Below are 26762 nucleotides of genomic sequence, written 5' to 3' on the forward strand. Positions count from 1 at the left end.
GGGGCGTGGCTTAATAGCTCTGGGATGATCCTGAGAGACTGATTGGATGCCCGAGTAAAATGAGCCCACCCACTTATCTCTACGACACTGTAAAGCAAAGATATTCCATCTGGAACTGCTTTATTCCCTTATATGGGCATGTTTCCTGCCCCATTTTAAGTCAATGGGAATTTTCGGGTGCCTCTTACACCCCAGGGGTACAACTTACACCCCAATGTCATGTATGTTCTTACAGAGCCTACCAACCTCTTCAAATGTTCTAACCCACATGTTTCTACAAAATCCTCGAGCGGAGCTATGACTCGTCAAAGTTGGGCGCAATGTTAAGTCAATGGGATTTTTCGGGTGGTTTTTCGCCCCCCTTTCAGAAATCCTGCACCCGATCGCCTATAAAAGTCATAGCACACCTCTCCTCAATAATCCGGTCGATTTGAGCCCTCTTTCATGGGACTATGTTAAACCGTGCGGGACGAGTTACGCGCCGAAAAAGTGTCCAGAAAAAGAATAATAATAATAACTAGATAGGTACATTTCCTGAAGAAAATGTGAGTGGTGCTTGCCGTGGCAAGTTTCGGGGGACAATTTATGATTATACTCCAAGCCAAAAGTAAAACGGTCCAACCCCCGTGTCTTTACGATGTTCTAATGCGGAGATATAAGGCTTTGTTTACTCTGTTGCTAGGGTACTGTATTTGGTTGCTAGGGGAAAAAATGGCATCCACTAGTGATCACCCTCCGAGTCACGAGTCAAACGGTCCAAACCCCGTATCTCTACGATGTTCTGATGCGAAGATATAAGGCTTTGTTTACTCTGTTGCTAGGGTACTGTATTTGGTTGCTAAGGAAAAAAATGGCATCCACTAGTGATTACCCTCCGAGTCATGAGTCAAACGGTCCAACCCCCATGTCTCTACGATGTTCTGATGTGGAGATATAAGGCTTTGTTTACTCTGTTGCTAGGGTACTGTATTTGGTTGCTAGGGGCGTGGCTTGGGAGTGGCCAATGATGTGCCCAATTGTTACACCCCTAGTCACAAGTAAAACGGTCCAACCCCCGTGTCTTTACGATGTTCTGATGCCGAGATATAACTGTTTGTATTTTATGTTGCTAGGGTGCTCAAAAGTGGTTGCTAGGGGCGTGGCTTAGTAAGTCTGTAAGGATCCTGAGAGACTGATTGGATGCCTGAGTAAAATGAGCCCACCCCCATGTCTCTATGACACTGTGGTGCAAAGATATCCATCCGGGCATTTTATAATGGCAGTCTATGGTATAGGTTGCTAGGGTGCCCAAAATGGTTGCTATGGTAACCTTACACCCCATTATGGGGGACGTCCTGACAGAGTCTAGCACCCTCTTCAAATTTAGTAACCCACATGTTTCTATGAAATCCTGGCTCGGACCTATGACCCGTCAAAATTTTTGCAATGGTAAGTCTATGGGATTTTGCCCCATTGACTTTTCATTGGGGCACATTTGGGCACCTCTTACACCCCAGGGGTACAACTTACACCCCATTGTGATCCATGTTCTTACAGAGCCTACCACCCTCTTCAAATGTTGTAACCCACATGTTTCTACAAAATCCTCGAGCGGAGCTATGACTCGTCAAAGTTGGGCGCAATGTTAAGTCAATGGGATTTTTTGGGTGGTTTTTCGCCCCCCTTTCAGAAATCCTGCACCCGATCGCTTATAAAAGTCATAGCACACCTCTCCTCAATAAGCCGGTCGATTTGAGCCCTAATTTATGGGTCTACGACAAAGCGTGCGGGACGAGTTACGCGCCGAAAAAGTGTCCAGAAAAAGAAGAATAATAATAATAATAATAATAATAATAAGTATGCAAGATAGTAATAGTGATGCTTTGCATAAATGCAAGCACCACTAATAAGTATGAGCAATAATAATAGTGATGCTTTGCATAAATGCAAGCACCACTAATAATAATATCCCTGAGGAATAGTAATAGTGATGCCTTGCATAAATGCAAGCACCACTAATAATAATAAAAAGCCCAGTAAGAACAGTACAGCGCATTTTCAATGCACTGTAATAATAATAATAAAAAGCCCAGTAAGAACAGTACAGCGCATTTTCAATGCACTGTAATAAAAATAATAATAATAGCTGCTGTTAAAATCATTTAACATTCTTTAAACAGACAAAATTCCTGTACTATGCGTTTATTCGTATAAAACACAAATTGCCTGATTTTAATCCATTCATTTTCTGATTTCATTCAATGGATTTAATGTTTATTCAATAAATATCACCGGCTAAAAAGTAATTTGTACTTGAGTAGTTTTTAAGAGGGGTACTTTGTACTTTTACTTAAGTACATTTTTAACACCAGTACTTTTACTTGTAATTGAGTATTATTTTAGCAACTACTTGTACTTGTACTTGAGTACAAATTTTCAGTACTCTTTCCACCTCTGCTTGTTACCCCTTTGTTCCGAAAATATTATAAATTGTTCCCTTAAAAATACACGTATGTACTTTATAAGTACACTATAATTACAGAAATGTATGCTGTAAATTCGCTGTACTTACGCAGTACTTTACTGCATATATTATTTGTATTTTTCCTGGTTGTTACCCTTTTATTCCCCAAATATTATAAATTGTTCCCTTATAATTACACGTACGTACTTCATAAGTAAACTGTAATTACAGAAACATACGCTGTAAATTCCCTGTACTTACTCATTACTTTCCGGGCTGTAATCTAAAGCGTTACCTTATATTTGTGTTCTACTGAAAAAAAAAAAACTTGAAAAACAAGCCTGAAGTAAGCTGATGAACATAAAAAAAAAAATTTGGGTGAATTATCACTTAAAGATGTTCTTATGTATTCTGGACATTAATTGGCTGCTTTTCTTTCATCATCTGAAGTAAAATTCTGAATTTGAAAAAATTTATTTGACCCATTTTTTATATTTTGTTTACAAACTCAGCCCAATCAATAAACTATAAGTCTATAAGAATAAGACACATAATTTCATTATGTTGTATTGCAGTGATGCCATACACCAGTGATCCAATGACTGAGGAGCTTAAATGTTCGATCTGTCTGGATTTGTTCAGTGATCCAGTCAGCACTCCATGTGGACACAACTTCTGCAAGATCTGCTTGAATACACACTGGGACAAAAACAGTCATTACTGCAGGTGTCCAAACTGTAAAGAAACATTCAAGCAGAGACCTAAACTCAAGATTAATACAACACTCAGAAATCTTGTGGATGAACATAAAAAGAAAACTGGAGAGAAACAACCTGAAGTCCTCTGTGAAATCTGTGAGAAAGTAAAACTGAAGGCTGTGAAGTCCTGTCTGATGTGTCAGAGCTCTTACTGTGAAATTCATCTGGAGCCTCATAGGAGAGTGACAGGTTTAAAGAAACACAAACGAATTAATCCCGTGAATAATCTGCAGGATTATATATGTCTGAAACATGAGAGACCTCTGGAGCTCTTCTGTAGAGAGGATCGGACATATGTATGTCTGTCCTGTACTGATGGAGATCACAAGAATCACAACACTGTGACTTTAGAAGAGGAGAGTAACGAGAAAAAGGTAAACATTACATTAAACGACATTAAAGAAATTGTTCACTCAGAAACAGTGCTTTAAGTGGGCCGGAACGCCCCGGTACTCAGTACCGCCACTTCCAAAAATAGCTCTTGAGCATACCACCACCTCTCCGTGCGCCCAGAACGTGCTTTTAGCGTACCGGAACGCTCATTTGCACATCTGTTTAAAAACAGAGGTTTAATTTAATCCTTTGGCTGCGCTGCGGCTTTTCAGAGCGCCCTTAATGTACGCTTCCTAATTCGTCACACCGAGAGCAGAGACTGAGACTACATTACCCATACACCCTTGCGTTTTCAAGTTAAAAGCGCATGCGTCGGTCAGTTAGCGTCAACGTGCTCTGGACTGGAGAGGTGTGTGTTTGTGTTTGAAACGCGCAACCATATCTGCTCGGTTAAAATGAAAATACAATGAACACTTAATATCCTATGCCCTCCTGGTTTTAGACTCTGAGTAGTAAAAGAACAAGGTCAGAATCAGAGGACTCGCTGACTGACATCCCACCAAGCCAGAATGATAGCTGCAGGTCAGACGCAAAGCTTTCTCCAATACCCTTTTGTAGGTACGTGATAATCTCCGCTGTCGCGGCTGTCAGTTTGGTTCCCCTCGACGCAACTTCGGATTTCCTCAGGCGATGTGCAGAAAACATTCTTGAAATTGTAATATACATTTCGTTTAATTGCTAAACTACAAGTGAACGAAATTTCAATGAATTTGAACGACGTGCACAGTAGTTTTACCACCCGCAAAATGGAAAACAATGGGACAAAATAAATGACTTTAGAGTTGGTCTTGGTGTCATTTTAAAGTTTTTTTTTTCAAGCTCTTTCTATCTGAACAACTAGTTTTAGCATTTAACAATGCCACATTTTACTCACATATCTACCTTTTGCACATTTTATTTATGTTCAAAAGCTCTACAGTAGCTCTTTCCTTTCTAATGGTATTTTTTCAAAATCCTTTTGCACATTTTATTTATGTTCAGTAACTATTTCTAGCTCAAGCAAATCCACAAACTTATAAAAGGATTTATTATTTTTTACAAGGTCGTCTGTTGACTGCTGAATATAAAACCCCTTCAAAAAAGGAGTCGAGTCAGCAAAAAATAAAAAATATAAAAAATAGAGTACCGGCACCTCTTTTGGGCCACTTAAAGCACTGCTCAATAATGTATTTCCTCTGTGGATCAAAAAAGCAAAATGTTGGTATTTTCCAGCTCAGTAAAAATTCAGGTCTTCTGAAGTTAATATTTTTGAAAACAATAATTTTTTGCATTCATTTAATTAGAAATGGGTTCATAACCATTTATGGTTAAAAAGATATGTTTGATCATCTAACCCCAGAGCCGATCCTACTGTAGGCTTCTGGGGGCCCTAAGCAACTTTGTGAGGGGGCCTTGTCAGCACCTTTAAACCCATTCACTGCCTCTGCTTAAATGTACATATAAAAAAAAATGTTAACTAAAAACACATTGTATTATCTGTACATATATGCCAGATAAACATTACTGTGACACTCATCAAAATACTTCCTGATTATAACATCGACAAGTGTTTTCTGAAAAGCCCTTCCCTTACAAAAAATATCCATGGTTTTACAAAAAAACATGGTTAAACAATGGTTTTCAAAAACCGTAGTTAAACTATTACTGTAGTAAAACCATTAGTTTTGCTAATAGTAATCAATACACAAAAAAAGGTTACTACAGTTTTACCACAAAAAATGGTTAATTTTCGTATGGCTTAATCTGTTACATTGGTATTTACAGAACAAGGTCTACTGCCAAATATATTCTTTAAGAGATGCAGAACATCAGAATAAACCTGTTGCACACAGTTTCCATCAGTTTCCATGAAACATATAGTTCAACCCGGAAACCGTAGCAAAATGTTGCACACCGGTTTGAGCTTGAACGTGCACCAGATCTGAGATTTACAGCAGATAGTGATCGCTTTTGCATCTTTTCCTTGTATAAACTGATTGTTGACCTCGGTAGACTTGTAATATTCAGTTTTGTACACAGTGTCATATTACTGTATATAATAAATGAATGGGTGTTATATGCTCAAAATGCCTGAATAGTGTAATGTGTATTATAAATACAATTAGTCCTGAAAGTCTAAATTAAAAATCATATCCCAGTATGTCATGATTCTGCCCTCTTGTCCTTGTTTTATTATTAGTCTTGAGGCAGGATCATGACAAGCATGTTTTGTGTGAAAGCACTGGCTTTGTTTATTCTAGCCATGTGCTTTCTGTCTCGTCTCCTGACCCCGTCCCCTCGTTTCCTCATAATCATCCCACTATTGTTTGATTCATGTCACCTGTTCCCCTCTTGATTTGTTCCCTTATTTAATACCATTGTGTTTGCTGTCCTGTATTGGTTCGTTTGGTAAAGTTCATGTGTAAGGTGTAAAGTCTTGCAGCTGTAGTGAAGTATTAGTCAAGTTCATTGTCAAGTTGCTTTGGTGTGTAGTTTTACCCCCTTCCCTGCTGAAAAAAAAACAGCATACCAGCAAGACCAGCATATGTTGTGTTTTGGTGCTGGTTTGCTAATGAACACCAGCTAAACCAGCATCAAACCAGCATCACCACCAGCATTAGCACCAGCTAAACCAGCATCAAACCAGCATTAGCAACAGCTAAACCAGCATTAGCACCAGCATCCCATGCTGGTCATACCAGCATATGTTGTGTTTTGGTGCTGGTATGCTGGTGACCACCAGCTAAACCAGCATAATTTCCATGCTGGTCCATGCTGGTTTAATGCTGGATTTTTCAGCAGGGTTGTGGGTTTTAATTTCCCTTGTTTTGTTCAATAAGTCTTGTTTCACCTTCTATTTGCATCTTGGTTCAGTTTCTGTAATTCATGACCAGTATATGTCCTCATTGCAAAATGATACCCAAATAATGTAATACCCTATTAAGTTTCACTTGCTGCCGGTAGAGACACTAATTAAGTAAACAGATCTTTGTGCCATATTTGGGGGGATAGACAAATGACCTAAACAATCATATGGGTTGGATGGATCGGTTGGAATCAGTGTTATGATCAAATGTATCTGTGTTGTTTTTTCTATAGATTGAGCTGTTGAAGACACAGACAGATGTGCAGCAGAAGATTCAAGAAAGAATCGAGAAGATTCAAGATATCAAACATTCAGCAGAACTCAGAAGAGTGAGTTTAAAAACTACTAAAAAAGTTTAATGTTTGGTGTATCATGTTTTATTTGATTTGTAAATAAAGTGGTTGAATTTAACATTAAATTATAAATTGTTTACTGGCATGATTGATCAGAGAAACACAGAGAAGGATAAAGCAGCCAGTGTGAAGATCTTCACTGATCTCATCCAATCCATTGAGAGAAGTCAGTCTGAACTGATGAAGATGATGGAGGAGAAGCAGAAAGCAGCAGAGAAACAGGATGAAGATCTCATTAAAGATCTGAAGCAGGAGATCACTGAGCTGAAGAGAAGAAACACTGAGCTGGAGAAGATCACAAACACTGAAGATCATTTACATCTTCTACAGGTCACTGAATCTCTCATGAAGTTTATCTCTTCTGTGATTTTCTCCATGCTGATGTTATTTTCTCTCTTGCTGTAGATTTACTCATCCTTGTGCAGGCCGTTAATCTACAAGAACTGGCCTGAGATCAGTATGAAGAGTCATCTGAGTGTGGAGAAGATAAGGAGATCTCTGACTGAACTGCAGGAGACTCTACATGAGAAACTCAGTCAAGCTGGTATGTGAAGATAAAATAGACTGTACAGAGATTATTTTGAAGAGAACTAATCTATGTATGTCTTGTTGGTGCATTCCCTCCAGCTGCGGTAGAGGCGCCAAAAACGCACTATTCGCACGTAGTTGGACACTTAAACATTTGCGTTCACTCGCTTCATTTGCATGTGAAATTCTAGTCATTAGAGACATTACGCGGAAATTTGCATCATGGAAGGGGCTCTCTTAAGGGGAGAAATTATGGGTTTGAATTGATTTGCACTAATATCATGTTTGAGTCCACTGCTTGTGTTGTTAGTAAACATGCTGCACAATGTTTTGTACATGTACTGTACATGTTTTTTTTATATATATATTTTAGAGCAATTGATCAAATAAGCACTTGCAACTTTCACACGCTCACAAAATTAAACAATAATGAAAGAGGCAGAGTTCAATCGCCTCAGTTGTATTAACAAAAACCTAAACACCGTGCTGAACACTGTGGGTTTATGTTAGAAGTTAAAGAGTGGCTGGTATTTTATGGCTGCTCAAACACATTCAACCACATGCGTGTCTACACCACAATGTGTTTGAATGTGTTTTCATCTACCTCTGAATGTGGTTGAAAGTGGACAAGCTCAAAACGTTTCATACCCCGTTACCTGTATTTAGCGTCATCCACCTGTGATCTGACCAACCAAAATGCATCTTAATCCGACGTGTAACAGCCTCTGAGATGATCACTGTGGTTCACTGTGTGAGAGGCAGCAGCAAGAATTTTGAGGAAGATAAGGACAGATGACATGGGGTTGGCTCTTTCTGATGTGGGTTGTCAACAACAGACAGTAGGGTTTTTCGAAAACAGATTGTCTGCTGTTTTGAAGGTTGTTCTGTGAGTTATAAGTAAACTTTCTAGAGGCTTTGAGGGAACTGGTAGGAGTGAACAGTGCCACTGCCTGCCAAATGGGTGCCCTAAGTGGACTTGTATTGTGGGGGCCCCAAACCCAAAACCAATGAAACAACAACAACACACAATGTCATATTAAAAAATGCTGTTGTAAGAATTACTAAATCAACCGTTAATTATATAAAAACCATGTAAACAATTAAAATCCAGCTTTAAGAAAACAGCATTTGCATGAAACAAAAATATTACCAACACATGTCAGAAACGTGATGTTTTATTGTCATTTGTTTGTACAGTGTTGAAGAGGATGCAGCAGTATGCAGGTACAGTGTAACATCTGTTTTGTTTCTAAACAGCAAAAGCATAATTTGCTAAATTAGCATGGATGAACAAATTAGATTTTACTTGGATCAGAGATTCGCTCAAGCTGAAATAGATTTGTCAATATTTACAATTTTACAGTGGTGAATTTAGGGACCGTCTTTAAAGGGATAGTTCACCCAAAAATGAAAATTCTGTCATAATTTTCTCACTCTCATGTTGTTACAAACTCGCATACATTTCTATGTTCTAATGAACACGAAGGAAGATATTAAAAAAATGTTTGTAATCAAACCGTTCGTGGACCCCATTCACTTCCAAAGTAGGAAAAAATAATACTATGGAAGTGAATGGGGTCCACAAATGCTTTGGTTACAAACATTTCTTGAAATATCTTCCTTTGTGTTCATCAGAACAAAGAAATGTATACAGGTTTGTAACAACATGAAAGTGAGAAAATTATGACAGAATTTTCATTTTTGAGGTGAACTGTCCCTTTAAGTTACTCAATAATGCACGTTTCTAATTTAAACAGCATTTAAATGGAATGACTTAAAGTCAACAATGCTATAATTCACACTTTTTAGATTTTTGAAATTTATTTAAATAAACTGTTAAATATTATTGAAGATAGAAATGTGTACAGTATTACTTTAGAGATGTTCCCTAAATTCAGGAACATGAAGCGTCCAACTTTATTTATTTATTAAGTCTATCGGCTAGCTACGTGTGTGGTAACGGCGACCCCAACTCATATGCATTAGCAGTCCACTTCAAAATACACTAAATATTATGGACAGGAAATTAGATTATGACATTTGGATTATCATGTCAGGATAACGAGAAATTTTGTTATCCCGAGATACCGAGAAATGAAGTCGTGATAATCGAGAAAACAACTTTTGTTATCTCGAGATCATGAGAAATTAAGTCTTGATCACAAAAAAACAAGCAAGCAAAAATGATAATAGTGCATGTCTTCTCTCGGTTTCCATAGTTTACTCATATACTACAATAGTTTACATTATATACTGACATATTATTCATGTGTAACAGTTTGATTAAAAACTATTAAATATCACAATCATTATCATCATCATAAAGTGTTTGTATTGTAAAGTTGTGATTCATATTTTCTGATCTCTCTCAGTGGATGTGACTCTGGATCCTGATACAGCAAATACATATCTCATCCTGTCTGATGATAAGAAACAAGTGAGATATGGAGACATTTGGCATAAAGTTTGGGCTTTATGGACGTCTAGCCCAGATATCCCAAAAAGGTTTGATACATCTGTACATGTCCTGGGAAAGCAGGGATTCTCATCAGGGAGATTTTATTATGAGGTTCAGGTGAAGGGAAAGACTGACTGGATTTTAGGTGTGGCCAGAGAATCTGTTTACAGGAAGGGAGAGATCACACTGACACCAATGAATGGATTCTGGACTGTGTGGATGTGGAATGAAAATGAATATGCAGCTTTTGAACATTTCTCTGTCTCTCTGTCTCTGAAGGTGAAACCACAGAAGGTGGGTGTGTTTGTGGATTATGAGGAGGGTTTGGTCTCATTTTATGAAGTTAAGTCTAGATCCCATATCTACTCTTTCACTGATCAATCTTTCACTGGGAAACTTTATCCATTTTTTAGCCCATGTTACAATGATAAAGGTAAAAACACATCACCATTGATTATTACACCTGTCAATAAAAATCAGTAAATTTACTGATAAAAAATAAGATATTAGGTAAATATGTACATGTTGCTTCCTGATGACAATCGTTTGTTATTTTGATGCCATTGCTGTAATTATAGACTAAAAATGAAGGTTAAAGATATTCAGAGGTAAAGGTAAGACCTTGATGCCCATGAACAGATGATTTTAGGGTACACTGTTAAATTGAAGGTGGTCAAACAAAGATTTAAGGGAGATGTTTTACTTTTTTGTGTTTTGAATTTGTAAAACTATAAATGTTTCTTACAGTCTAGGTAGGATTGCCAACCTTGTCACTCTGAAATATGCGACAAAAGGTGGCCTGCCGCAGCAGTGCGGGTATGGTTTTGTTTATACAGTGTATTGTTTTAAGCCATTTGTCAAAACGATATCTAATCGACTAATTAAATATGAATTCATAACTCTTATGGCATGGCAACATACGGTTTATTAATAGTTTATTAATTTAATAGTTTGTTAATTTATTCAGTGATAAAATGCTTTTAACACTGTCCTTTAATTGAACGGTTATCTTTAATATCTAAATCAAAACACCTGTGACTCCCGCACTAAGGGTAAAAAAAGTTAACCCCTTCATGTTAATCATACAGTACAGGTGACAAACTAACATAGTTCTGTAAGTTGTGGTTTTGCAGAGTCAACATCAAATACTTTAACAAATAATTAAAACGCATTTACAGATCGAGGCATTTCAGGCAGGCCTAGATCGGCCATCTCTTCAGAATTGAGACTGAGCTTTCTAACTATGCAGACCTTATCCATACATAAAAAAAGAAAACTTAAAATCATATTATATGACCCTCTTAAATGTATACTGATTGTGCTTGAGGGGGTTTGTGATTGGATTCCAATTGGAATCAATTGGGCTCAAAATAAGGGACTTGATAATACGGGTCATTTGCCGACCCTATAGTCCACTCCTGGGCAGTGATGAGCTACTGGCAGCCCGTAGTCTGGATGTGGCACAGCAATATCTTTAAAACAGCCCGCTGGACCATATTATATTTTGATAATCAAAAGAGGCCAGTGTATAGCAACTATAAATCATCTGAAAACACTATGCCTTCAAAAGCGCTCTCAAGTAGGCATGGGCCGGCATGAGATTTTGGCAGTATGATAACCTTATGCAAAAACACTACGGTTTAACTGTGTTGCGGTATTGCCATTGCAACACTAAAATATTTTTTTATGTCTGCGTTAACAAACAACAACTTTTCAACTGGACACAATACGTTAAATTTTGAAGCAACGTAAAACGTGTATGCTAGGTAAAAATAAAGCCTTTAAATTATAATATTTTAAAAAAAATATTATATTAAATGTAAACATCACATTAATTACATGATTTAATGATTTAATTCATTTTGTGTAAACACAGCTCATACAGTACCTTGAAATGGTGTCACAGAAAATTTGAAACCATGACTCTTTAAAACCTCGATATACCTTGAAACCGGTAACCGGCCCATGTCTACTCTCAAGTGCCCTCAGCCAGGTGGCGTTTTCAGCTGTTTTAAAATGCTTGGTGAACCCACAGCAGTTAGTAAGCACATGAACGCTAATGCAAACATAAGCTATGATACCAAGCTTTCGTTCTACTCAGATTTCAAAGGGTACATTTTGGGAGAGGTCTGGAAATGTTTGTGCTCAATTGTGATGTTGCTATATTCAGCATTGTTATTCATGATACACTCTTAAAAATAAAGGGGCTTAAAAGGTTCTTCCCAGCGATGCCATAGAGAAAAAAATTTTAGTTTCTCAAAGAATTTGGTCAAAGGTTCTTTAAGAACCAATTAGTTTATACATTTTTATTATCTGAAGAACCTTAAAGAATATTTTGTGAAACAGAAAGGTTCTTTAGATGTTAAAGGTGCTTTAAAGAACAATTTAGACAGAAAAGGCATCATGAAGCACTTTTATTTTACATAGTGTAAAATGGATTTAGTCATAACATTTGAATTATAATAGCTAGTATCATCTGGTATAACTTTATTTTATTTAAGCACTTTTGAACTCTTCTCTGAGCTTGGGATAAGAATGCTTTAATCAAAATTAGGACCTAAGATTAAGAACAAAACATAAAAAGGGTATTTCTCACACAATATATTAATGTATAAAAGCTGGTAAACTATTAATGTAAAACTATAAATGTATAATTTGGGTCAAAGTCAGTAAGCTAAACTGTGATTATTAAATAAAAAGCTATTTGTTTCTCACTTGTGTCATGTATATGTATATGCTATTGTGTAACTTATATAAACAATAATGTTAATAAAGCAATAATCCTTCAAATAAATGTGCACATTTTTCTGTGTTTTCTGAGGGAGTAGTGATGTATTTGTCAATAACTTATAGAATAGGACACAGTAATACAAAGTACTTCATGTGGGCTTAACTTAAAGTCACAATGAAACAGTAGTAGCAATTGTCTTATTTTTCCCATCGTGAAACCACAGAAAGAGGATGTAAGACTGTTTATTCAATAAAGCAAAATAAAAAACACTATTTACATTAATATACTATTAAAAGCATGCGTAAAAATATTAGATTACTTCTGTTATTAACACAAACTCGTTGGAAAGCATTTATACAAAATAATAGAAAAATTGTCCAGCAATAATTTTGTATAGTGGATTAAAACAGGCAGAAGGGCAAGATATCTGGATTAAATCTATTAAATGTTGATGTTAAAAAAAAAACATTTTGAGTAAATCTCTGATTTACACACATTAAAAATGACTCTTTATCTAAACTCACTTATAGTGGTGTGGACTGTAGAAGCTTAACAAATTGTACTAACAGTACAGTAAATGATGTGTCTTCTGATAAAACACAGAGTACAGATAAACACACGTACACATCGAATAGAGAGACTATACAGTAATAACAGTTTATAGATCTGATCTGGTTCACATCCAGGTGTATATGGGTGGGGTTATGAAGTCACTATTAGAGAAAGTAAAACTGGTTAACAGTGATAGAGGTTTTACCTAAACTATCTGTCTTTAATCTAACAACATAATATTTCTTCAGTTTTGTGAGAGAACACAGCTGATATTCACTTACAGGTAAGTTATAGAAATATAACACAGATTGACCTGAACATGTTTATAATCTTAGTGATCTGGTAAAGTATCATATATTGTATAAAGTGAAAAGTTGGATACTTCAATGATAACATGTAAAAAATGTAAGTTTATGTAGCTTCCCTTTAGGTGAACATTTTAAATTACCAATTGAAGTAACTTTTTAAGTTGAATCAACTTTTCACTTTTTACAGAGTACAGGTGTAAACTGGGTTAAGCATGTTTCAGCATTTCTACTTTGGTTGTTTGCTATTCTGGTATCAGATTATTATTAATAGTTGTCCATTTTTGGGGCTGGGCAATGAAATGGTATCAGTATTTATCGATGATACATTCAACGGTAGAAAAATTATAAATATATAGCGCTCAACATTTTCATTTAAGTGCATTAAAATAAACATGAAGTTTGGTTGCATAAATAACCCTCAAGCGTGCGCAGTCCCATGTGCGACCTGAACATTTGGATTTTCTCTATACAACATTCTTCATCAATAACATGTTTTCATCTTTATGTAAAGTTTTTCCTTGATAAACTTTCAATCAATTTAATGCATACTCAGTGATACTGAGGACAAAGTGCATAAACTGACAAATAAACACAAGTGCTATGTGAAAAACACACAAGGACATAAACACAGTCAGTTATGTCTTAAGTGAAGATAAACCGTGCATTTTCATTGTCTTAAAGTGAAAGTAAATATCTTCTGTCTGTGTTAATTGAAAATTGAAAAAGTTGAAAAAAAGTTGAAGTTGAAAAAAACCCTAGGCTAAAAACTCTATCTTTAATAAGAGTAATGTTTAATTCATACAGTAATTACATACATTCATAATTGTGGGATTATGATAAGTCTTATAATTATAAGTATCATACAGTAATACAGTTGCGGAACAGAATGAGGAAAATGTGAATAATACAGTGGCGAAATTCAAAATATTTGTAATGGTTGATTTTTAAAAGGTTTTTAAAACTGATCAATAATTACCCATACCAAATGATATGAAACATTGCACAGTGACACATTTTTAGCTGTATTGCCCAGCCCTAGTTTATCCTTTTATTGGTTGTAAAGCAAAGTTCAGATTTAAGATTCAGGAAGTATATACCAGATTGAATAAAGACGTGATGGGACATGGCAGAAAACAAGATTAAATTACTGCTTAAAGTTTTCCTTTCATTGGTTGAAATAATAAATAAACAGAACAATCATTTACTTTTATATAATCACCAGTTTAAAGTTCAGATTGTTTCAGTGACTTTAAAAAAAAATGCTTGTAATGCAAACATCTGTTGTGTTTTTGTTTTATTAAAGACCTAAACAGGTAAAGATCAATGACGGAATCTTCATTAACATCACCAAGAAGAAGAAGAGCCAGGAGATTGAGTATAAATGAACCTCCATGTAATTAAATAACTCTGCATAATAATGAATTCTAGTGCATGAATGACTTAATTCACACAATCTTAAAAATAAATAATTCTTTAAAGGTTCATTCAGAAATTATTCATATCTTTTGATATCTTTTCCATGTTGAACCCTTCTCCATGACTCATTTGTGCAACAGAAATATTCTGTGGATGTTCTTGATGAAACGATACAGCCCAACAAAGACCCTTATGGAACCTTTATTTTTAAAAGCTACTTGCTAAGTTTTTGAATAGAGGTGAAATTGTTTCATAATTTATTTTTCAGCAATGTCATCCAGTGATCCAGTGACCGAGGAGCTTCAGTGTTCAATCTGTCTGGATGTGTTCAATGATCCAGTCACCACTCCATGTGGACACAACTTCTGCGAGATCTGCTTGGATACATACTGGGACAACAGTCAAGACATCAGCTGTCCAAACTGTAAAGAAACATTCAAGCAAAGACCTGAACTCAATATTAATACAACACTCAGAAATCTTGTGGATGAACATAAAAAGAAAACTGCAGAGAAACAACCTGAAGTCCTCTGTGACATCTGTGAGGAAGTAAAGCTGAAGGCTGTGAAGTCCTGTGTGGTGTGTCAGAGCTCTTACTGTAAAATTCATCTGGAGTCTCATATGAGAGTGACAGGTTTACAGAAACACAAACTGGTTGATCCTGTGAATAATCTGCAGGATTATATATGTCAGAAACATGGGAGACCTCTGGAGCTCTTCTGTAGAGACGATCAGACACCTGTATGTCTGTCCTGTACTGATGGAGACCACAAGAATCACAACACTGTGACTTTAAAGGAGGAGATTAAAACAATAAAGGTAGAAATTACTAAAACTTTAAAGGAAGTCATAATTTGCCTCACAACATTCCAATCTCATTCACTCATATAAATTTATTCAAATTTGATGTGACATTGTAATGAAATACTAAAAAAAAAAACAATTACTATTCATGTTTTAACAAATGTTCTTGTGCCAAATTTGAATATGTAGATTCATGAAGGAGACTTGATAAGCACTGTGTAGGGAAACATTATTAGTGAATATTGATTTATTGAATATCAGATGGATGAGATTATGATGTTTGTTTAATCTTTACTCAGCACAGAGTGTGAAATGAATTCATTCAGGTTTGAAATGACATGAAAGAAATTTAATTTTGTGTGAAAATACAAGAGTTCTCAGAACATATACACTTAATGTTATGATCAAATGTATCTGTGTTGTTCTTTCTATAGATTGAGCTGTTGAAGACACAGACAGACGTGCAGCAGAAGATCCAAGACAGAATCAAGAAGATTCAAGATATCAAACATTCAGGAGAACACTGAACTGGAGAAGACCACAAACACTGAAGATCATCTACACCTCATACAGGTCACTGAATCTTATTTATCATCAATCACACAATACAAAAAAATCTAAATGTATCTAATTATCTCATTTATAACTTAGGAAACTTTATGGTGTTCTTATATGAATGTTCACATATTTACATGTTTTATACAAAGTGATTTTTTTATCAGTGGCTGTGTTCCATCCCAATCAAACTGGACTTAAGCAACACAATCTCATAACAATACATAACATTTTTACAAATGGCATATTTTGTATTTTTATGATCTAATGTGCATATTTTAGTACAATCTTGCAGCAGCGAGGTGGGGTTTCATTCATGCTATTTTCAGATAATTCTGCTTTTCTGTGCAGCTCTGCTGAACCCCTAAAGGGACCTTTGCAAACATTGAAAATTCAAATAATTTTGCATGTGTACAAGAAACTTTAGGGGCCATATTTTAACAATCAGAAACGCAAGTGCGAAGCACAACGCGCAAGTGAGTTTGTGGGCGGATCTTGGGCGCTGTTGCTATTTTCCCGGCGTGAGAAATAACTCTTGCGCCGGGCGCAAATCAATAAGGGGTTGGTCTGAAGTAGGTTCATTATTCATAGGTGTGGTTTGGGCGTAAGTCAAATAAACCAATCAGAACGTCATCCAACATTCCCTTTAAACGCAAGGGCGCAAGTTCCATGGCGGGTTGCTATTATTATGACGGATTTACCAGGCGCACGCCAGGAGCGGTTCACAGCCGAGGAGACCCACGTTCTTGTATGGGGGAATCCCAAGCTTGCCAGCATAAATTGGGCACGCCGTGTAACGGGAGGTGGATCTGCCTACACATGACCTGACGCCAGCAGAGGACATCGCTGCGTCTACCCTCACCGCTGAAAGGGTTTGGGGGCTTTGAAATCGGACCCAAGAAACGCAAGCAAGGTCCAACCCCAAAGTACTCTTACAAATCAAGTTCATATACATTAAGGTTTCTTTATGAAAACATTTTAATTATTATTTACATAAAATAAACGTAATACAGCCACACAACAAACGTATGAAAATATTTTAATCGTTATTTGCATGAGAATTTTTTAACGCAGCCACACAATAAATAAAAACTATCACCACAATGCTCACCACAATGATTTCCCTTATCTCGTGTATTAATATTTTTAAGTGTAACAATTTATGATTTGCAAAAATAACTGTTGCGTCTGTGTAGATTAGATGCAAAGTGTATGCGCGTTGTGCACGCTATACATTATGGTCAAGCATGCACCCTTAAAATAGCATAATGAACAACGCGCAACGCGCAACGCGCCACTGACTTTTTAACTTTTTTTTCTGGTCAGTGGCGCAATTGTTTTTTGAAACTGCAAAATAGCATCAGGGATGGTTTGCGCCGGAACACGCCTCTTTTTTTGCGCTGAACCGCCCAGGGAGCGCAAGTTCATTCCCTAGTTTGCCGACGTGCGTCTGTGGAGGGATAAAACCCGCTGTGCGCCGGTGCAAAATACGAATGATACATGCGTCACTGACAAAGTCAATTGCGCTGGGTGAAAGATAGGGCCCTAGGTGTGTTTGAGCTGAACTATATACTATTTTTCTATCACTTGGCGAGTTCTGCCGGTTTCAGGTATAATTCAATTAATGTTACATTTGCTTAATTTTAGTTGTAGTTGAAACAACTTGTCAGGGATTGGGACAGAGAGAACCCAGATGCGGATAAGGAGGTACACATTTTTTTTATTAAATCAAAAACAGAAAAACAAAACCCACGAGGGGGCAAACAAACAGGATACCAATAATAAACACTGGACTCTACTTCACAATTAAACTAAACATTAACAAGAACACAAGCTAAACAAGGCAACTACAAACTGGTGAGACTTACTGAGACAGTTACACAGAAGAACCCGTAATGGGCAACAAACACAATGACTCTTAAATAGGGAGAAAATAATTACATACACCTGAACATAATCACAAGTAAGGGATCTGGGAAAAAGTGACGAGACCCGGGAAATGCGTGGTCAGAATAAACCAGTACTAAAACCACGCATCTCCCACATAGAACATATGTACTGTCAGAACCCTGCCATGCTGACTGGATCTAAATACAAACAAGGATCTGGCAGGATCCTGACACAATCAGATTTTTTAATTCACTTTATTCACATTTCAGGTACATAAGCACATTATACACGGTTTATTATTAAAGTAGGCCTACGCACATAAATTATGCAGAAATGGTGTATTTAAAGTGTATATTTTCTGCAAATACTGGGATCGGAAATGTGGATGTGTAAAATGACTTATAACCATAACTCATATTTCTTTGTATTACTACCCAGACAGCACACATACATCTGGCCGACGTTGTGCCGACTTTCAAAGTTCCATTGGCAAGATGTCGCTCAGGGAGCGTTTGCTCATTGGGAAGATGTCGTCTAGATGTCGGCATCTCGTCGCAAATGCCCTCGGGCCGATGTTTAAACGATGCAATTACAGCCGCTCTGCACGGGCTTTACCGTGCATTTATTTATTAAATTAAACCTTTATTCATTCACACTTATGCAGAATAATGTGCTTCTTTGCAATAATAACTAAAAACAAGTACACCACTGTCAATAACCGTTGCAAATTTATTCATTTGACAAATATAACACATAAACAACTTGGATAAATCAGTAACAGAATATTTACATGTGTCACACATAAATTACATATTCTGTAACTATTATACACTGCTATACTACTGTGTAAACGTTTTACTTACACTTAACTAAAATATTTCTTATACCTTTCAAAATAATATACTCTTAAAGTATATGATTCAATTACGTTTGTGGACAAAAATATAGTCTCAACATATACATTTATTTCAATTGAGAACTAAAATTTAATTTAAAACTTTTTTCAAATTACTTGGACAAAATGATAAAATAAACAAGTAATTCAAGCCCATAATACATAGAAATTTCTTTAAAAATATCTCAGGGTGAGATGTCAAAAAATTACTGAAAAAACCCAAGGGTATATATTTCAAATTCTAGGCAAAGGGTGGCTGCATTTGAAATGCTAAAATATAACAGTTTGGATTTCAGAAGTTTTAGTCTCAAGATAATTCACATATGTTGTACAAATGGGACACGGCCTGTGAAAACCCAGCAAAGTATTTCTTTGTGACTTACTGTTTTCTACATAAAATCATCCTACACAATTCAGAAAACATTATCTGAAAATATAATCTTGACATATTCAATACTGACTGAGTAAGGTCATGCCAAAGACTGAACTCAATGTTAAATCAGTAAATTCAAACTTTAGATGTCATTAGATTTTAAGACAGTAGCCTGGATTTCATATACAAGGTCACATATTTATGTATCTTAGAAATATATTGTAAATAATAATGTGCATGTACATAACAAAAACATTTAATCATAAAACATTCTCGACAGGTCTTCTGTCTTGTTTTCTGCACTCGTCTCTGCAAGCAGTGCCTTTAAACCTTAGAGGTTCCTCTTTGTTGCCTTCGTTTCCTGTCCCGAACACCGCCTTTTAAACATCTGGACACCACTTCTTCCTCTCCATGGTTCCTCTTTGTTGCTTTAGGATCACCTAAATGGAAACATCCAACAAAAAATTATTAATCATACGATCACATTTTTATATTTAAATTTAGGTGCCTATGGCAAACATGAACAATCGTGTATATTGGATAGATAATCAAAAAGTGGACCCACAAAGCATACAGTACTTTATGTAAGCATATAAAACATCTGGTCTACTGTGTTGTTGCATTCCTGAGTGTCTGGCTGTGCATTATTAACAGTGTTTATTCTTCTTTGCATCCTCAGCTATACTTAAAATGAGTGCTATAGGAGGAATTAATGCAAATGTCTTGAAAATTATACATTTTATTGTTAGAGATATCTAAAGATAACAGTCACCCACTTGCTTACCACCAAACTGTGTTGAACAAGTGCTTGCATCAGTGTTCATGTAATCGAGTAAAGTATAACCTTATTCACACAGCACTTTGGTCCCAGAAAATATCCGTAAAATTGGCAGACAGGCATTTGTGTGAACGCAAAGATGTTCTGGGATTGTTCCAGGAAAGAGGACCTAGTAACATTACCATAAGATACCTGGAAAGCCCTCTTTGTGAATGAGACGCAAAAACAATGGCGTAGTTTTGAAGTTATGGTTCAGCTCTTTAAAACAAGGGTTTTACAAAGGTCGGCAAACTGGACTGAAGCAGAGATCAGGGAGCTTGTCACTATCCACGCTGAAGCAGAGATCATTTAGCAGCACAACAGTTCTAGCGCATCAGGTGCTCACATGAGCTTATATTAAACAAAATACATGTGCGTCATAGCAACAAGATATACCATTCAGCTCTTTAAAACGGGGGTTTAAATGAACGTTTACATTCACAATGAGAAATGTCTGCAAACTGGACTAGAACAGAGTTCAGGGAGTTTCAAAAATCCACTTTGAAATTGGGTTAATTCATGTGCATACTAGAACAGCGCATCACGCACTCCATTATAGTCTTATCATAAACAAAAATGCAGTCTTCTGCAGAGAGAAATAACCAATAATAACAAACCTTCAGACACTGTGGATAAAACCTATCAAGTGCAGGACTTTAAACACATCATGTGTCTTTACGGCATAAACACAGATTCCGAAAAATCATTGGCAGTGTGAATGAACCAAAAATCAAATGGTCCTGGACCAAGTTTAAGTATAATATGAATGGGCCCTTCTTCAATGTATCGTGTCTAACAGATACCAAGTAGCAAAGTTTGTCTCACCTGTGGGCCACAACACTTAGTTCTGTCCTAGTATACGCCTTAGTCCTCGGTCTAGATCTCACCCAAACACTGTAAACGGAGCAGAACAGAAATGTTCATTTGTAAGTAGAAATGATAAGTGGACCCAGATTTGTTTCAGAATGTATTAAATGAAAATAACATGGTCTGCTTTTTTCTAAGATAAAGGATAAAATGCACTGTTAAATAAAAGACATTTTAAAAGGGTTGACTTGTCTGAACCAAGTCATCTTGTTGCTTTGACGTCTTTGTTTTAGTTTATCTTTACCCTTCTGCTTGTTAACAGCACACATCATCAGTAATGTTCAATTATCACTTTATGCATTACTTTATTATTTTATTACTGTTAACACACCTTCAGGATCGTCAGTGTACCTAAATAGATAAGACTGAGCAGTGTTGATTTACCACCAGGGATTTTGATCTGTAAATGAATTCAGTCAAAGCAACAAGATGACTGTCTGATGACTCAAATGAGTTAAAGGATTACTCCTCCCACCAAAATGAAAATTGACTGATTATTACTTTTTTAACAGAACACAATCAGAGTTATATTAAATCATTTCCTGGTTCTTTACATTTATATATTGTATTTATATTTTTGCTTTATAATGTCATTGACTGGGATCAATGTTTTTCAAAGCTCAAAAGTATATCCATCCATCATTAAAGTAATCCATATGTAACCCAGTGGATTAATAAATGTCTTCCGAAGCGAAACAATACGTTTGTGAGAAAAACTATTCATATTTATAGCTTTTTATGATAGAGACAAGACATTTACAAAGTTAAAAAGACAATTTAAATATGGCGGCACGTGTTATCGCATTGGATGTTATGCATCTCATAGTCGTAAAATGAATTGTGATGAAACACAGTAGAGACACATGAGAAACAATGCGATTGAGTTGTTGTAGTCTGTTTACATTACATATACATCGTAACTCACTTAAAGCTTAAAATATAAAGTTTTTCTCACAAGCCTATCATTTTGCATCAGAAGACCCACTGGGTTATATATGGATCACTTTAATGATGGATGGATGCACTTTTGGAACTTCAAAACATTGATGCCCAGTCAATGCCATTATTAAAGGAATAGTCTACTCATTTTCAATATTAAAATATGTTATTACCTTAACTAAGAACTGTTGAATCATCCCTCTATCATCTGTGTGTGTTCACGTAAGCGCTGGAGCACGCTGCGATGCTACGATAGCATTTAGCTTAGCCCCATTCATTCAATGGTACCATTTAGAGATAAAGTTAGAAGTGACCAAACACATCAACGTTTTTCCTATTTAAGACGAGTAGTTATACGAGCAAGTTTGGTGGTACAAAATAAAACATAGCGCTTTTCTAAGCGGATTTAAAAGAGTAACTATATTTTATGGCGTAATAGCACTTTTGGGAGTACTTCGACTCTATGAACAGCCAACAGCAGGGGCACTAATACGATCACTTATATGCTGCTACGTATAAAACGATTAAAATTGCAATTTTCCCTGGATTAAACCGTTGTTGAAAACATTTAGGATATTTGTCAGGGCTAGAAATGACGGAACGTTGGACAGGGTCTGGGGAGCAAATTTTGAGGAGTAAGAGAGCTCCATCTCAAGCTGGATAGGATTTCTAAAAAAAAAGTGGAATTGAAAAGGAATTATTTTTTAAACTAAAAGGGCGTTTAAAAATGACTTCCCATTATGAGTTTTTTTATTGCAACTCTTTAATAATGCATCATCAAGCTTATTTTTAATTTTTCTTTAACCTGAGGACAAATTTATTGTTAAATTGTTAAAAGTTTGTGTGACTTTGTGAAACATAAAAAATGTAATGTTATCTTATTTTAACCATGTTATTATGTTATTATAAAGCAGTTAATATCAAAGTCATATCATCCCCCCCCTCCAAACTAGTGTCCCCCTAGTGAATTTCTGCCATTTCCAGTACTGATAATAGTACCATAGTACACAAGTAAACAAAATATATAACACTGTGCTAATAGTTTTAATTAAACAATCTTACATATTGTGCCTTTTACTTGCAATTCTATATCTATTGTGTATCTATAACAAATGAATTAACATAATGCATTTGAAAACTTCTTCGTGAATAACAGACACAGTCAATTGATGTCACAGTAATGTGTGCGTATGGGAGAGGCTTTGGCTTTTTACATTTTGCAAAGGTCCCATTAGGGGTTCTGTATGATTCCCATCATACAAATTATAACATAAAATAAATGTTTTCCGGTGAAATCAGGTTTGATGCCTGATAAATTAAACAGCTGGTTTTAGCTGGATTAACCTAGGCCAAGGCCAAGATAGTTTCTTTGAGCCTGACCAGCTAATGCCATCTTGAATATTTAAAAAAATTGGAAAAAACACTTCTAAACCAGCAGGCTTCACCACCTTAACCAGCAAAAAAACAAAATAAAAGACCAGCTGTCTGAAATCAGAGGTTACTGAAATTTCTACAGAATCTCTACAAAATGTACCTAAATCAATAATGTCTTTGTCTTAGGTGACACATCTGAAAGGATTTAGATGTAAGCAGACGTCTCCATCTGAGTTGTTTAAGGACTATTCTTTGTACTGGATTGGTGTGGGAGCTGTCCTCTTGATTTTGTTTGGTTGGTATCTTGGGGCTCACAACACTAAGAAAATCAGTGAAGCTGGTAGGTGAAGACACTGTACAGAGTTTAAAGGCAATTAAAACCATACATTTATTTACAAATTTATTTTAAATTATTCCACACTATTTGTGGTGTGTGCGTGTGTACACAAATTAATTTAGTACTTATTTTATACATACTGTACAGGTGGCCAACATATTGTGCAATAGCCCTTCAGGTCTTGCTGTGGTATATTTATAACTCCTGTCTCTCCTCTCGACATGTGTGACCACAAAAAAAATTTAAAAGGTGACCAAGAATGTAAAATTGTATTTAGCTCGTCATAGCTGAATTATTACAGCTCTGTATATGGTAATGACATATTGTGAGCCTCAAACAATAGTTTCCTCATTCTTATGTAAATCTCATGCAAAAGTCTACAGAAAAACTGGCCAATCTCAACATAACATTGACTGTGACGTAACAGTCAATATGTACGCTCCCAACATTTCTATTTTTACCCGCCCATGTTCTAGGCCAGCCAGACGTGCACAGTAGAATCACTGGAAGTTTTGCAGGTATAGAGGGTATGCAACAATGTCACTTTTTTCCACATGACCACACCAGAGCTCGCCCTGTTGCGTGACTAAACATTTAACAAAATGGCTCATTTTCATAGCGGCTGCTGCAAAAATGCCTGACTGATATCAGCTTTAATTAAATTTAGTTTGCCTTAACAGTGACCCTAACAACTTGCCAAACAACCAGTAGTCTGTGGACATTGGCATATGGCTAGACATTGCTTTTCCTGACATATATGTTTGTCTTGCCTAACACTATTAAACCATTCCACCTTTGTAGAACACAAGGCTCATCATAATAGATGTTTTTTAATGAAGGCCCACTGACAAAACTGTATCTCAAAATTGTATACCTGACATAGTTATAATAGTAATTATATGTATATTATGACACAGTAATAATAATATAATATAATATAATAATATACGTATATATGTATCTGGCCACTTTATTTTTGGCCATCTGCTAACGTTTTCTATCCACTCGTACACGGGTCTGTAGCTGTGTTGAAAAAGTATCTTTTTCTGTTTGTGTTGCTTCACTGCTTATTCTTGCCATACTTCCGTTGCCAAACTGCTAGCGCATATGTTGCCACATCATCATTGTGTACAAACAGTAAAAGGGTCTATAGCCTATTGATTGATTGATGGGCGGGGAACGTGCTAAACTCACAATCCATGGATGCGAACGAGACAGCCGCCAGCTGATGCAGACACTTTGCATCTTAAAAAACTCAACATCAAACCTGCGCAAACTTGTTGCAACGTCACAATATTTCTGTCTTCATTACAGCACAGAATAAAGAAATACATCCATACGAACGTGTTTGTCATAACGTAAGTAAATGAAAACAGTGGACAGTATATGTGAGGTCATCTTTGTGCTCTGTATTGGGCTATGTGTGAATAACAAGAAAATAAAAACTGATTGTAAACAGGAATGAAGAAGTTACTGTAGCTCCGGTCATGTAAACATCTTGGAATAAGTCCTTACTCTGATTATTGGAGCTGTACTTTTTGAAAGGGTAAAGCCCCAGTGACAGAAAAGGTACAGTTTTGTACCTTTATTTCTGACAGTGTACTATGAGAGCTGGTGATGTGACCCTCGTTGGGAAACAGCCAATCAGAGCGCAGCTCATTATTATTATTATTATTATTATTATTATTATTATTATTCATGACCCTTTCAAATAAGGTAATAACAGACTATTTCATTTTAAGGGCAAATCCTATGGTTGTAATAGGACATGTTATACCGTCTCTGGATAATTTTTTTCACTTAAAAAAGCCACATACCATATTTATATATCAAAGAACAATGTAACATATTATTTCAATGCATTCTTGGTCACCCTCAAGTTCCTTTAGTTTTGCTGCTTGATCCTCTAAAAATATCAGCATGCACACATACATTGATCAGAGAAGAAACATGTGAATCATTTTTATATTAGGTTACAGTTTGTTTATGATTGCCTAAATAAATACATGTGAAAGATATGTTTTATTGTAATTTTTCTGAACAGAAAAGAAGTGGATGCAGCAGTATGCAGGTAGTGTGACATCTGATCTGTTCACTCACTCATACACTACAATAGTTTACATTTATATACTGACAGATTATTCATGTTTTACACTTTGATTAAACACTATTAAATATCACAAACATCATCATCATCACAAAGTGTTTGTATTGTGAAGTTGTGATTTATATTCTCTGATCTCTTTCAGTGGATGTGACTCTGGATCCTGATACAGCAAATACATATCTCATCCTATCTGATGATAACAAACAAGTGAGATATGGTGGTTTTAGTTTATGGAGGCCTTATCCCCCAGACAATCCCAAGAGATTTGATTATAGTGTAGATATTCTGGGCAAGCAGGGATTCTTATCAGGAAGATTTTATTATGAGGTTCAGGTAAAGGGAAAGACTGCCTGGATTTTAGGTGTGGCCAGAGAATCTGTTAACAGGAAGGGATTGATCACGAGGACACCAGTGAATGGATTCTGGTCTGTGTGGATGAGGAGTGAAAATGAATATAAAGCTAATGCTGATCCCTCTGTCTCTCTGTCTCTGAAAGTGAATCCACAGAAGGTGGGTGTGTTTGTGGATTATGAGGAGGGTTTGGTCTCCTTTTATGATGTGGAGTCCAGATCTCATATCTTCTCTTTCACTGGTCAATCTTTCAATGAGAAACTATATCCATATTTTAGCCCATGGGTACAGATATTTTGGGTTGGAACTCAGAGCCACTGATCATCACACCTGTCAATATTTGGTATATTTATGTGTTTTATTTTGTAATTTGTAGTTTATTCTGTAGTGTAGTGACTTATTTTTGTATGTGTCATTAAGAACTTTTGTTTGTGGGAAATAACAGAATGTTATCACTGCATTTTGGGAATCCTCTGTCATCTGCTTTAAAGTAACAATGTTACAGATTGTACCATCCAATGGTTCAATGTGGGCTTGAGAAAATATTAATAATATATTTGTTGTGTTTTAAGAAACAAATTATTCTGTATGGGCTCAAATGACAATGGCCCTTTTCTTTATTTATTTTTATACAGGTTATTTTAGTGGTTATTGGTGTATTCAGCAGT

At 36.0% G+C, this 26762-nt stretch overlaps 1 protein-coding gene and 1 pseudogene across 1 annotated transcript in view; both read left to right on the plus strand.

Annotated features, from left to right (window-relative positions):
• Nucleotides 1–12477, plus strand: part of LOC135774981 (E3 ubiquitin-protein ligase TRIM39-like) — a 31165-nt gene extending 18688 nt beyond the window's left edge. Inside the window, exons 2-7 of the mRNA XM_065285012.2 lie at nucleotides 3019–3575; nucleotides 6673–6768; nucleotides 6889–7122; nucleotides 7198–7336; nucleotides 8518–8544; nucleotides 9693–12477. Of these exons, the coding sequence (XP_065141084.1) occupies nucleotides 3021–3575; nucleotides 6673–6768; nucleotides 6889–7122; nucleotides 7198–7336; nucleotides 8518–8544; nucleotides 9693–10261 (1620 nt within the window). The 5' untranslated portion in view covers nucleotides 3019–3020 and the 3' untranslated portion in view covers nucleotides 10262–12477. The remainder of the gene's footprint in view (nucleotides 1–3018; nucleotides 3576–6672; nucleotides 6769–6888; nucleotides 7123–7197; nucleotides 7337–8517; nucleotides 8545–9692) is intronic.
• A 2578-nt stretch (nucleotides 12478–15055) lies between these two features.
• LOC135773355 (zinc-binding protein A33-like) lies at nucleotides 15056–26632 on the plus strand (annotated as a pseudogene).
• The last annotated feature ends 130 nt before the right edge of the window (nucleotides 26633–26762 follow it).

The sequence above is a fragment of the Paramisgurnus dabryanus genome, chromosome 19 (assembly GCF_030506205.2).
Source record: "Paramisgurnus dabryanus chromosome 19, PD_genome_1.1, whole genome shotgun sequence".
Taxonomy (NCBI): Eukaryota; Metazoa; Chordata; class Actinopteri; order Cypriniformes; family Cobitidae; genus Paramisgurnus; species Paramisgurnus dabryanus.